General features: G+C 39.9%; 2 protein-coding genes across 3 annotated transcripts; one reads left to right on the top strand and one right to left on the bottom strand.

The window, feature by feature from the left end:
* Window positions 1-361: 361 nt before the first annotated feature.
* LOC117794327 (probable ATP-dependent RNA helicase kurz) lies at window positions 362-5,010 on the bottom strand. Its single transcript, XM_034634946.1, has 5 exons — window positions 4,855-5,010; window positions 4,603-4,794; window positions 1,512-4,546; window positions 604-806; window positions 362-535 (listed from the first exon to the last, which is right to left on the bottom strand). The coding sequence occupies exons 1-5, from the start codon at window positions 4,927-4,929 to the stop codon at window positions 438-440; spliced, it is 3,603 nt and encodes a 1,200-aa protein (XP_034490837.1). The 5' UTR covers window positions 4,930-5,010; the 3' UTR covers window positions 362-437.
* Window positions 5,011-5,262: 252 nt separating this feature from the next.
* Window positions 5,263-12,684, top strand: LOC117793512 (gamma-tubulin complex component 2 homolog). 2 transcript variants are annotated; one of them, XM_034633833.1, is made up of 10 exons: window positions 5,263-5,579; window positions 5,791-5,946; window positions 6,571-6,952; window positions 7,016-7,639; window positions 7,706-7,834; window positions 8,731-9,475; window positions 9,682-9,853; window positions 11,082-11,403; window positions 11,611-11,721; window positions 12,155-12,684. In XM_034633833.1, the coding sequence occupies exons 1-10, from the start codon at window positions 5,509-5,511 to the stop codon at window positions 12,371-12,373; spliced, it is 2,931 nt and encodes a 976-aa protein (XP_034489724.1). In that variant the 5' UTR covers window positions 5,263-5,508; the 3' UTR covers window positions 12,374-12,684. The 2 variants fall into 2 exon arrangements, with proteins under 2 accessions (XP_034489724.1, XP_034489725.1); XM_034633834.1 differs by lacking the exon at window positions 11,611-11,721 and having other exon boundaries at window positions 5,265-5,579.
* The last annotated feature ends 1,088 nt before the right edge of the window (window positions 12,685-13,772 follow it).

Genomic DNA, 13,772 nt, shown 5'->3' with positions numbered 1-13,772 from the left:
TATAGCAACGTACTTTTAATTTTTAATAGTCTAGTAATTTACTGGTAGTTTTCTTGGTTATAAAGCCTAACTTTACATTTTTTCAGGAATTAAAATTTTCCAGCTGCATTTATTTTGGTTATACTGATACTTTTGCCATTTTATAGCTGATATTTTTGCTTAACCCTCTGCTAACCGAAATGCAATCTGGTAACTACCAAAAAAAAGAGAAAAACGCTTTTCAATTTTAAATCTTGAGCATCTTTTAATTTTAAAATCCTATCTTTCTGCAGATATATATTTTTTTAGATATATATTTTCTATGCTCCAACAAAAAATGTGATATCTTATAGATTAAATATTCATAAGTCTTAAAAGCTTATTACGTTTAGCATTTGTTTTATATATTTATTTACAAGACACATAGTTAATCACTTAAAGGATAAGGAGGGCGATTCTCAAGTTGTGGGCGTGGCAGCTTTGAGTGGCGGCCAAATGGGCGTCAGTTCGCTAAGAGCCACATCGTAGAGCAGATTCTGATACTCCTCGATTAAGACTGCAAGATAAAGCAACAATATATAAATAAAGAACTCATTTTGGGTAATATAATAATTTGCTGCTTACAATTGGGTTCACTCTTCCACTGAGCCAAAAGGGATTCGCGGGAGTGAATCTGCTTGGTGATCAGAGCACGCTTAAACCGGAGCACTTTGTCATTGAGACTCGACCAGCTCTTGATCAGCGAAGCAGGCGTCGATTTCAACTTGGACTTGAACTCGGCCAATTGTGGACAGACACTGCCCTCCAGCAGGAACATGCCAAAGTAACTGCAAAGAAAAATTAGACATGACACGGTTAATATTGAAAGCAGTACGATTAATAAAATCAAAGAGCCTCAACATAATTATTACACAGCGACAGTAAATAATGATTATTATTATTTTTTTTTTAATTTAATCAAAAATAAAACTCAAGGTGTTATGTTGACTTGAGTTGGCACAAAGTGTAGTCAAAAATCTGCCTATAACATTTCATTACAATCGTTTTTTTTTCAAGTAATAATTTTTTATTATCCCCAAACTTGGTAGTTCTAGCTCTTGTTACATCTAAAATCTAGATTCTAGATATTCTTAAGGTCTATTTCAAATTAGCTGTTGATGCTGATACAGAATATATAATATTAGATTTAATTTAACACTATAAGGCTATTATCACCAACTTTAGTAGCTCTAGCTCTTGTAGTTTTCTACATCTAATTATTCCAAACACATAACTCAACACGGCAAATGATGCGGTTCAAGAATATACAAAAATTTAACTCCTTTTTGATCTTGATTTAAACCTATAAAGACTATTGTCATCACATCTGGTAGCGCTAGCTCTTCATTACAATTTTCTCAAATCGTTTAAGCTGTTCAAGACTATTTAAATTCCTTCTCTATATGCTAGAATACTCCTATTCCCATTGGAGTAATAGGAAATCCTTTTTCTCCTCCTGTTCTTCCTGTTTATATAGTTTATCCGTAACTTACCAGCAAGCCCTCTCGCTGAGCGGCATCTCGACTTCACCGAGTGGCAACTCCCAACCGGCCTTGCCGAACGTGGCATCCACATAGCAATAGATCTTGCCCTTTTGTGCATCATATCGTGGAGCGGGATCCTCTTTAACCTGACGAATGTTGCACAGGAGCGGGACATAGAGGAGCAACCACTCGGGTTCGATGGCGGTGATGCCACGTATGAACATCTTGCTGCTATCGCCATTTTGCAGTTCATACGCCTCCTGGTAGACGATCCACTCTGGCGAGGATTGCTTCAGCACGGAGGAGGCGTGCAGGAAAGCGGGCTCCTCCATCTCTGCACAGTTGTAGGCGTATTTGAGACGACGTCGCTCCTCCTTGTCGCTAATCTCGTCCAGCGGCACCTTGCGCGCCACCTGATCCCCCATCCCAGCGAGCAGTATCTGCCGCAGGAAGCGAGCCTGAGCATCGCTAGGTGGCTTCAGCTGAGGATCCACACACAGTTCCACATCGCTGACATTCAGATTGATCTCGTTGGTCAGCTGGACACGCAGCTTGCGCACCTCATTGATGGCCTTGGGACGCAGTCCATTCGATGCACAGAAACTGGCCAATTTCCCCTGGGATCCGGCATATTCGGCAGCTCCCACGGCACGCATGAGCACCATGGGATCGCCGAGCAGCTTATAGTTGCCATGATTCGCCCAACTGAGACGCTTCTGATGGTAGCGATTGGAGACGGGCGCCACATCCTCCTCCCGCTGCACGCCCGTCTCGATGAGCAGCTCCTGGACGGACAGGGCGGCGACCAGACAAACCGTATACGGCAACAGTTGCTGCTGATTGGACAGGGCCAACATCTTGCCAAAACGCGGAGACACCGGAAACCGTGAGATGACACGTCCCAGTTTGGTGACAGCCGGCGGTGTATCCTTCTGCTCCTGCCCTCCCGTTGAGCCAGTTGCTCCACTTATCCCCGTTGCCTCCAAGGCACCCAGGACACTCAGACGGCGCTCGGCGGCCTGGAGCTGCAGCCGATCCGGTGGCGTGGGAAACGGAAAGTGCACAACACGATCGATGCCCATGCAACGCATCTGAAGCATCAAATCATCCACGGGCTTCTGCTCAATATCCGGCTGACTGAAGTCCGCAAAGTGATCGTTGTACACGGCGCTGGAATAGAGGCGATAACAATGTCCGGCACTCACACGACCGGCGCGTCCAGCTCGCTGATCCGCTGAAGCTTTCGACGTGTAGGTGACCACAAAGGCGCTGACTCCGGTCAGCTTGTCATAGAGCCGTGTCTTCTGTCTGCCCGCATCCACCACGTACTTGATGTGCGGTATGGTCAGCGAGGTCTCCGCCACATTGGTGCTGACCACGCAGAGGCGACAACCCTCCGGCACAGGCTCAAAGATGCGATTCTGTTTCTCGGATGAGAGCAGCGAGTAGAGCGGCAACACCCACAAGGGTTGCTTGGTGGCGGGCTCCAGATGTTGCTCCTGCTCCAGCTCCTCCTCATCCTCCAGCTCCGCATCGGATGTCTCGTGCATGTCCGCTTCGGTGTCATCGCCGGGTAGTTTGTAGTCATCCAAATTGATCTTGGGCAGCGATATTTGTGATAGGAACTTTTTCTTCGACTTGCGCATGTTGCGTATGACGCGCTTCATGTCGAACTCCTGCTCCTGATCCCGCTCAGGATCTTTCTTCTCCATTAGCTGCTCCTTGTCCTTCTCCGCCTGCTCCTTCTCGTTGTCCTTCACCTGGTAGGGAAACGTGCGTCTCAGTTTGCGCACCAATTGATTCACCTCCTGCTGTCCGGTGACAAAAATGAGTATGCCTCCCTCCGGCAGCTGGGCATGTATCTTCATTGTCTTGCGATACGCCTCCGCCACATAATCCTCCGGTGTTTGCTTCTGAAAGTGTATGGTCACCGGGAACTGTCGGGCCTCCACTTTGATCACTGGCGGCGGCGTCTTGAACAGCCGTGCATTCTCCGTGAAATCACTGACCCGCAGCGTGGCCGACATGATGATGAGCTTGAGAGGATTGGAGCGCTTGTGACGCAGCGGCACAATCCTGGACAGCAATCCCACCAGGATGTCTGTGTAGACACTCCGCTCGTGCGCCTCATCCAGCACAATGACCGAATACTTGCTCAGCAGAAAGTCCGTCTCGATCTCCTTGAGGAGCACACCATCGGTCATGAATTTAATCCGCGTTGCCGGCGTCACATTTCCCTCGAAGCGTATCAGATAGGACACCTCACTCGCGGGCAGATTCATCTCGTGTCCGACACGCTTGGACATGGCAATGGCCGCCACTCGACGTGGCTCCGTGATCCCAATCATCTTGTGCTGTGCGTAACCAGCTTCGTAGAGGAACTGTGGCAGCTGTGTCGTCTTGCCGGAACCCGTTTCACCGGCCACTATCACAATGGGATGCTCGTTGATCAGCTCCATCACCTGCTGCTCCTCGGCGAGGATCGGCAGCCGGAGACGCGACGCTTGCACCTCATCCGTGCGATGCACGGGCACAAATACGGTCTGATGCTGATAGCTGGGAATTGTGGGCTTCGTGGCAGCTTTGGGTGCGGGTTTAAGCTTGGGCGGAGCAGGAGCGGGAGCTGCCTCTGTAGTGGGAGCTGCAACTGGAGCGGGAGTGGAAGCAGGAGCAGCGGTAACAGCTGTTCCCTCAGCTTCATCGCTGTCACTCTCATCTGTTGTCGTGTCCTCCTCCTCCGACGACTCCTCCGCATTGGCATCTAGTATATTTGGATTCCTGCGCTTCGCCTCCAGCTCCTCCTGCTCCTCGAGCAACAATCGTCGCTTGCCAGCACCTTTGATGGCATTGACACGTCGTCCCGCCTTGTGCTGTGTCTGCTCCACCTGCAGCTGCGATTGCTTCTCCTTCTTCTTGGCCAGATACTCATCCAGTGTCTGGAGACGCTTCAATCCCACCGTCTGCACTTGGCTAATCGATGTATACTGTTGCAATTCAGCTTCCGGAATTTGCACTGCTGCCAAGTCTTCCAAGAGTTGTGCGCGCTACAAATTGAACAATTTTTAAAATTCAAATTTCGATACTAATGTCGATAACTTACGCCCTCCTTCTTCTTCTTCTTGTCCACAATGGTCTGCAGATGCTTGCGCTGCTTCTTGGAGAGAATCTTGACATTCTGACGCTTCTCCACCTTGATTTTGGTGGCACGCTTCTGGGAGGGCAGCACCAAAGCATTCGCCTCATCATAACCCGTGGAAATGCCGCCAATCACATTCTCCGTCTCAATCTTTATCTGTTTTAGTGGATAAACAGTTAAGAGTTGACAGTGCCAACTATTCCTAGTTATACTCACATTCTTTGTAGTGGAATTGTCCACAATTGTTTGCGGATTTTGCCGTGCCTTGGCATTGTACACCTTTTTGCCCATGTTTATTAATTATTTGATTATTATTTGGTAAACATTTGTTCCAATCTTCAATGCACGTGCAGCTGGCGTTATCGTTTGTCTTTTATCGATTCATTTCGAACATAAAAACATCGCAATATATCGTTAATGAGCAGCCCTGGTCGCAGAGTAGCTGATTCCGAAACAAAAAAGGTGGCAGCTCTGCAAGCGCGAAAAACAAAAACAGCTGATTTCAAATACAACGTATTTTTACCAAGTGATAATTTGAAAGTATTCGTTTTTTCAGTCATAAAATTGTTGATATTTTTTAACATTGCATAAAAAGTAAACGCGCACAGCTGCAAGCAATATTCAAATAATACAACAATTACTTACAATTCGTTGTAATAAATTCTGGTATAATCATTTTTCGTACGACGTTGTACTGTGCGTACAGTGTGGCAACGCTGCATAACGCCAAAAACAAAACATATGAAAAAGAGAGTGAGAGTGCATTAAATTGGCAAACGCGCTCAATTTGGCTTGCGCTTGTTGTTGTTTGTGATTTGAGCTGCATTTACAACTCATTTGTACCGTTAAATAAACAAATTACAAGAACAAATGGCACACGCCATGACAAATAAAACGGATCCAGTGCGACATGTGCTCTCAACGCTCATAGAGGAAACGCAGTAAGTACACGAAGGGAACAACAACGCTGGCTGACTGCACCAGATGCTCTCAGCACTCTACTCTGCTCTGCTCACACACATTTCATTTAAGGGGGCAGATCAAAACAGCCTCTGAAATTTATAGTTTCTGTATATCTGACTCACAGTCAAATTTTAATCTAAATTTTACACATATAAGTATAATTTTTAAAAAGAACAACAATAATTTCAGATCTCCCTATACGCCGGACACAATACTACGTGAATTCCGCGCCACAGCTGATAAACGTCTGTCGGACGGAGAGCTTTTGTTCCTACTGGAATCCATCAGCTGCAAGCGTCCCAATTATCGTGAATTGCTCGATGAAATCAAAATAATTCTGGAGCGGTAAGTGCAATTATACTCTTCTTATTCGTATACCCTGCTCGAGGGTATATTGCGTGTGTGCATGGGCATGTAACAGGCAGATGGATGCCATATAAAGCATATACAGTTAGTCAAGTAATTGTTTTAACAACATACACAATTATTAAAAAAAAAAATGATATTTAACGCTTTATGGTTCTTTAGTATTCAGTTAAAAAAGAAGCAATAATATCCATTTAAAGTTAAGAAATATGGGCAATACAATTAGTTGAAATACTGTAAATTCTTAATCAGCATGTACAGTCCGTACAACCCAAAGGATCTCAGAGATGTTAAGAGCTAGAAGCACCAAATTTGGTATGTAAGCTTCTTAGATGTTCTTAGATAAAGAGCAATTGTAAAGCTAAAGATTTGAGATTTGGCACACTCGATAAGAATATTGAAATTGATTAGTTCAGAAAATTTTATCACGATGCCATGCCTCCTTCGCACTAAAATCGAAAAAGCGAATTACAAGAGCTAGATGCTTCAGTTTTAGCACACATATTAAGTAACTAAGAAACTGGGTATCTTCTAGCCGAGCACTCTCTATTTTAGATTTACTTACTTGATTTTTTTTTTATCAATTTTAATACCTTTCTTTAGCAAGGATCCTATGTTTGCATTGTTAAAGTTTACGGAACGCATTTATTACGATAACAACGTGTCTGGTGAATCAGCCGAGATGCCGCCACCGAGCCGCAGACCAAACCCGATGCCGAACCCGAACCCGAACCAAGTGCTATGTCTGCTGGAACCGATGAGCAATCACAGCATCGGGGCCAGCAGCAGCTCCAACAGCCTGGCAGATGAACTGGGCAATGGTTCACGTCTTGTACGCAAATCCCTGGACTTGTCCACATCGACGCCGCTGACCAGTCGCAAACCGGACGAGATTCCATTGACCACCACATTTATGCGACGTCCGACATCCTCCACCACAAGTGTGTCGAGTGAAACAATGGCACAGCTTGCGGAATTGAGTTCGGTAGGTGCATGCAACTGGAGGCCACACTGCAGCATTGAATTAATTACATATGTCAATTTGTAGATAAAGAAACGTGTGCTGAATGCCGTCGGTCAGAAGCCATCGACTCCAGCGCTGGACATTGTCTCGAGCAATACCAGTCGCTTATCCGCTCGTAGTGCCAATGGATTGGGCACTGCAACCAAGTCGGGAGTGAGTCTTGGCGCTGGTCTTACCTCACCCAGCATGGGTCTCAGCACCACGAGCACTTGTTTACCCGATGCACGCAAGGATGATGATAATAATTTCAATTCCTGCGATGGCATCTATGATATCTATCGCACCAATATGCTCTGGGACTATTGCCGCGTGGAGGCACAGCCGCAACAGCAGGAGCTGGCTGCTCTGCCCCTGGAGAGTCAACAGCAGGCTCTGTTGTCCGATCTACTCTACACTCTGAGTGGCGTCCATGGCAGCTTTATAACTCCATTGCCACGCAACTTGAATGCTCCGGGTTTGGCCAAGTACGAGACGCACTTTAAGGTGAATCTGCAAGTGGACAAGGCGTTGGCTGAGATGGTCTACGAGATACTGCCATTGGCGTCACACTTTATGGGCATCCAGCAGGTGATGGCGACCATGGATAGCAAGGGACAAGTGAATAATGCCCTCAATGCGGCACTTCGCGATATATCCCATGATTTCTATGTACGTTTAATGATGCACTTTATCTTCTTGGTTCATCTTTCATTTATTAAACTTTTCCTTGTGCAGTTGCTGTTGAGTCAAGCGGAGGAGGAGCTGGAGAGGAGCGAACTGACGGTGGCCAAACTGCTTTACTATCTGCAGCCGACCATCTGGATTATGGAGGTCATCTGGAATGTCATTGGAGAGATACAAGTGGTAAGCAATTAACAATTATAATCAAGGCTTGCAAAACAGCTCTTTTCCAATTATTTATTCCTTAAAAAATAGTTGCAATACGAAAAATAATAATATGATAATTCTTTTAATATTTCTAAAATTGATAAAATATTTTTAAAAAATAATGCTAAGTTTCTGTCTATATTTCAATATTTAATTGAAATATCTCAACAAAAATTTCTAATAAAATCATATTCATTAAAAATTATCAATATTTTGACTAACAAATTTTATCGGCTTAAATAATATGTAATAATTAAATCGAATTCTTGAGTTAGATTCTTAAAAAAAATTATCATTTTTTTTTGGAAAACCCTATTATTATTGATTAAGAAAAAAAATATTATTTAAGACTTCAAATTAAATATAAAATAATAATTAAGCATATTTAAATAATTTTCTTAAGTAAGATTTTCTTTACTTGGCGAATTATTTAAAAACCAATTTTTTTGACTCAAAAAATGTTTGGTGAAAAAAGTATTTTTGATAAATTTCATTGAGACATAAAATAATAAATCATAACTAATCATATTCTTAAGTTGGATTCTTTATAAAAATAGCAAATTTTTTTTGTTCAAACATTTTTATTGGCTTAAAAAACTGAGAAAAATTTAAAGCAATTGAGAAAATGAAATTATGTTTTTTTTTTATTAATCGAACCTGACTTTAAACCAAAGCCTTGGGTTCAGGGGTTTTTTTTTTCGCATTTAAACTTTACCAACGTTTTGTATTATCTATCTTATATGCTAGGAGGATATAAGTATTTCATTGTTTTAAAATCATTGTGCACTCTAGTAATTAATGTAATTTTAAATTCATTTTAGGATAATCTAAACGGTCTTTTAGTAATTAATGTATCTTTATATTCATTTTAGGGTAATCTTAAAGGAGCTGAAGTCTTGTCGCTGTTGCATGAACGCATTAAGCGCATGGAGGGCGATAAGGCATCCCAGAAAATCATGATAGATCTGATGAGCAAGGCATCAACGCCATATATGCGAATGCTTCAACTGTGGATACAGAAGGGTGTCATTATGGATAACACTCAAGAGTTCCTTGTGGTGGACAACGAGGTCATACACAAGGGTGAACTGCCCGAGCATTATTCCGATGATTACTGGGAGAAGCGTTACACCATTCGCAACGATTCGATACCCAAATTCCTGGAGAGGTATTCGGATATTATATTACGTACCGGCAAATACTTGAATGTGATCAGACAGTGTGGAAAGCGTGTAATGTCCACACAGCAGATGCATCTGACTTTCGATCCCAGCAATGAACAGCATGTCCAGGTGATCAATGATGCCTACTATTTTGCTGCCCATAAGCTGCTCGATGTCCTGCTCACCGAGAACGATCTGATGGGGCATCTGCAGTCGGTGAAGCGTTATTTGCTGCTCAATCAGGGTGATTTCACCATGCAATTCATGGATGCCTGCGAGGATGAGTTGGCCAAGAATGTGGATCAAGTGCTGCCCATGACATTGGAGAATTTACTTGGCCTTACGCTACGTCTATCCTCCGCTCGCAATGATCCCTACAAGGATGATTTGCACTGTGAGCTCCTTACCTACGATCTGGTCACACAAATGTCCAAGATTATGAACCAACAGGAAGGTAAGTCAACTAATATAAATATGTATTACTCTTAATCTTAATCAGTACAACAAGCTGAGTCAATTAATTTTTATTTTTTTGCATGAAAATCATTTTGTTTTTTCAATTATCTTTCATCATAACTCTTCATTCTTGTTGTGAATTTAAAATAATTCAAAATTTATTTATTAAAATTATATTATATAATTCTTGTAATAAATTTTTAGAGTACTGGAAGACAACGGACCGCCTGGATTTGAGTGGATTGGAGTGTTTCGCCTTTACCTATGAGGTCAACTGGCCCGTTTCATTAGTGCTCAATCACATTGCGATTACCAAATATCAGATGCTCTTCCGTCAGCTCTTCTATTGCAAGCACGTTGAACGTCAGCTCTGCAAGTGAGTATAACGATTACTTTTGAGCAGGCAATAATTGCGAAACCGGTACCAGAACTTTTAACGGAAACAAAAATATTGAATTGTTAAGTTCCTAGGTCAAGTTTCACTAACTTCAATCTTTTGGTTCTTTGTCAAAACTGCTCGATTTTCAAGCGGAACATAATTTGCCGCCTTAAATCATTTTTTATTAAAATTTTATTAATTTCATTGAAAAAAATATTTTCCTCTAGATATTGATTTCAATGCTAAGGGTCCCCCCTTTGAAATTTCGAAAATTCAAAATTTTAAATCTCAAGTTTTCACTTTTAATCAACTCCTTATATCGTAATTAGTTTAAAACAACACTTTAAATTTGATTCTGAGACCTTTTATTTTTCTGTAAAAAATCATGTGAAATCTGACAAAAATTTTCACTTGTAAAGTTGTTAGGTCAAAGGTCTGACCAATTTCAAATTGCCATAACTTGATCAAAACTAAACCGATTTTAAAACGGAATGTCATTTTGAAAATGATTTGGCCTTTAAATTTATTCTGCATTTAAATTTAATTAATTTTTGACAAAAAATCATATTCCTCAAAATCTTGGATTCGATGCTAAGGGTCCCCCCTTTGAAATTTCGAAAATTGAAAATTTTAAATCTCAAGTTTTCACTTTTAATCAACTCCTTATATCGTAATTAGTATAAAACAACATTTTAAATTTGATTCTGAGACGTTTTATTTTTCTGTAAAAAATCATGTGAAATCTGACAAATATGTTGACTTGTAAAATGTCTAGGTCAAAGGTCTGACCAATTTCAAATTGCCATAACTTGATCAAAACTAAACCGATTTTAAAACGGAATGTCATTTTGAAAATGATTTGGCCTTTAAATTTATTCTGCATTTAAATTTAATTAATTTTTGACAAAAAATCATTTTCCTTAAAATCTTGGATTCGATGCTAAGGGTCCCCCCTTTGATATTTTGAAAATTGATGATTTTAAATCTCGAGTTTTTACTTTTAATCAATTCCTTATGTCGTAATTAGTATAAAACAACAGTCAAAACTTGTTTTTGAGACCTTTAATTTTTCATAATTAGTAAAAAACAACACTTAACAATTTTAAAATTTTTTTAAAATTGGTTTGTTGTACTGTTACGTACGGGGGACGTACCGGAACTAAAACCGGTACCGAAATTTGTTTCGGTTTAATTGCCTGCTTTTAAGAGATGGATTTGATTGCAGAATTTGGAAGGAGAACTCGATTGCCAAGAAGTTTTCACCGCTTGACGCTCAACTTTATCGGTCGGCTTTTACGCTTAGACAGCGAATGATGAACGCCATACAGAATCTCGAGTATTATATGATGATCGAAGTGATTGAACCCAATTGGCATATATTTATCATCAAGATGAAGAAGGTGGAGAATGTCGATAATGTGCTTAGTCTGCATCAGGACTTTCTCGATTTGTGCCTCAAGAATTGCATGTTGACAGAAACTTCGCATTTGAATCGTGCCATATTTAAGCTATGTAAAATCTGTCTTAAATTCTGCGAATTTATACAGGTAAGTGAGCAAAGAATTGTGAAGCTAGTATTAAACTGAACTACGGATTAAGTCTGCCTCTTTGTATTTGTATTTGTACTGTACATACCAACAAACATGTCTTGTTTCCATGTTCTCTTCCCCAATGCCTGCACAACTCTAAAAATATTCCATTCAATATCAAAAATATTCAAACAAAACAAAACAATACAAAAAAAAACTTTGTAGCGTTCGCAACGTTTCTTTCTCGATGCGGAGCTTAAGTCAATGGTTTGTGATAGCAGCGATGAGAATACGGATCAGTCTGACTCTGAGCCAGATGTTTCGGATCGGCCACAGGTATACCATACGTGACCATACATGGTTCTAGGGCCTAGTGCCGACTTTTTCTTAATTTAATAAACCTCTTTTTTCAAATTACTTTTAACCCCATTTTAACGGTTTTTATTTTTGTATATTTTATTGAGGAATATGCTGAAGAACTTGCAGTTCCTTGCTCGTATGCATGTACAATCCATTGTAATATTCTAATCAATCCCTACATATCCCTATTTATTTTTATTTGCATTATTAATTATATGTATTATTATATTTGACTGTAAAGTAACTTGAAGATTTCAGTTCTTTTTGGAATTCCATTTTTGTTGTAAATCTTATGTTTTAAAATTGTATTTTGTTGTGAAATGGAATTCGTTATTCTGAACTGATTATCTTGTATCTATAGTTTCGATATATTAACAGTAATTTTCTTTCTTCATTTTTTGCAATACAGGATGAGAGTTTGATGGATGAAACGGATACATTTGCGGAACGTGTAAAACGCTTTGATCTGGAATTTACAGGGATGCTCATATCGTTCCTTAAACAAATCAATGATCTGGCCAAGGAGAATACCTCCGATCGTTTCATGAATCTCGTGCATAGAATCAACTTCAATGGATTCTATTCCGAACAAATGGAGAAATTGTGTGTCAAAGATGCCATGGGTTAAACTTGATTACTCCCAATACAAATACAAATTAAACTAATCTAATCTTAAATCGAGCTAATGAACAAGAAAAGACAACACAATAGAGTATTAAATCAGGTCAAGCGTTAATGATAAATTACAAATGAAGTCGGAGAACTGTTAAAACGTTATGATAAACCAAATAAGCATTTCATACAATCATATATACCATTCCCGTTTCTACAGTTTTTCACACATGATTATTAATAATCCTAATCTAGTTATAGCATATTTTATGTCTATCCATCTAAATAAACTAAAATTGTTTATCAATTTTTATTTTGTCATTTAAATTTGGTTGTTTTTTTGGGGTTGGGGCTCCATGGATAAAGCTCTACTCAACGGCAATGGAACCGAGAATTATAATACTCATTCCCAGAAGCGTAGAGTACGGCTGTATACATGTCTAATATATAATTATCGATACTTATAGTACTTATAGTATATAAGTTATAAGTTAATGGCATCCAATAGGGAAACCCCACTCTCACTGCCATAATTATCCAAAACGCATATGACAGAGGAGAATCGAGTTCCATTTTAGATGCTACATGAATCTATCTATCTACTATATATGGATCTCCAATCGATTGTAGATGCTCGACTTACGGCTGTGGTGCATCGACTTGTAACATGCTGTCACTGATGTGCCAAATAAAAATTCAAATCGTACATTTTCCAACGAGTAGTACTTACTATTTGACAATTCAGGAACGGCTAGTTACCAGATGCGTTTATTATTTTCAATATAGAAATACATCTGTAGATTCCTGCAGATGTTGTTGCTATTGCATTTGAACTGAAAGGCCCTTTCAGACTGGTATCTATGAATAGTCAAAAAATGCACATAGCAGTCGAAAAGGGCCTTTGAATTCATACGCTAGTTTTTGAAAAAATTTAAATGGAAGCCTGACGATTAGGAGGAACTGCTCAAAATCAAGAGAACTTTAATACACTCAAAGCTATTAAAAAAGAGAGTAGAAATTGGCTCCACTTTATCATCTAAAAATCTAGAGAACTTTTCAAGTCAAAATACTTTAATCAGAAGTCGATAAAATAAGTCAGAAAGTTCGAAAGAAATTTCCAAATAAATCTTTAAATTTAAATTTTAAACTCAATAGTTTTGAAGTAAGAGGAATTGTGGTAGTTACAATTAATCGAAATATGTAAATTCAAACAGTCCAATTTGATAGGCTATGTCCAATACGACAGTGACAGATCCGGCAACTAATTTACATCTCAACTTTAAATCATACTACAATTTTCATACACATAAAAAAAAAGGAAACACGAAAGTAAAGTTATCTTTGGCACGCCGAAGAGTTGATACTCTTGTAGAGTTCTCAAGACTTTGAAAAATAAATTTAGTACAAAAAAAAGG

This window comes from Drosophila innubila, chromosome X, assembly GCF_004354385.1.
Source record: "Drosophila innubila isolate TH190305 chromosome X, UK_Dinn_1.0, whole genome shotgun sequence".
Classification (NCBI taxonomy): domain Eukaryota; kingdom Metazoa; phylum Arthropoda; class Insecta; order Diptera; family Drosophilidae; genus Drosophila; species Drosophila innubila.
Note: the sequence above shows the minus strand (reverse complement) of the source record. Positions and strands in the feature narration are given on the sequence as shown.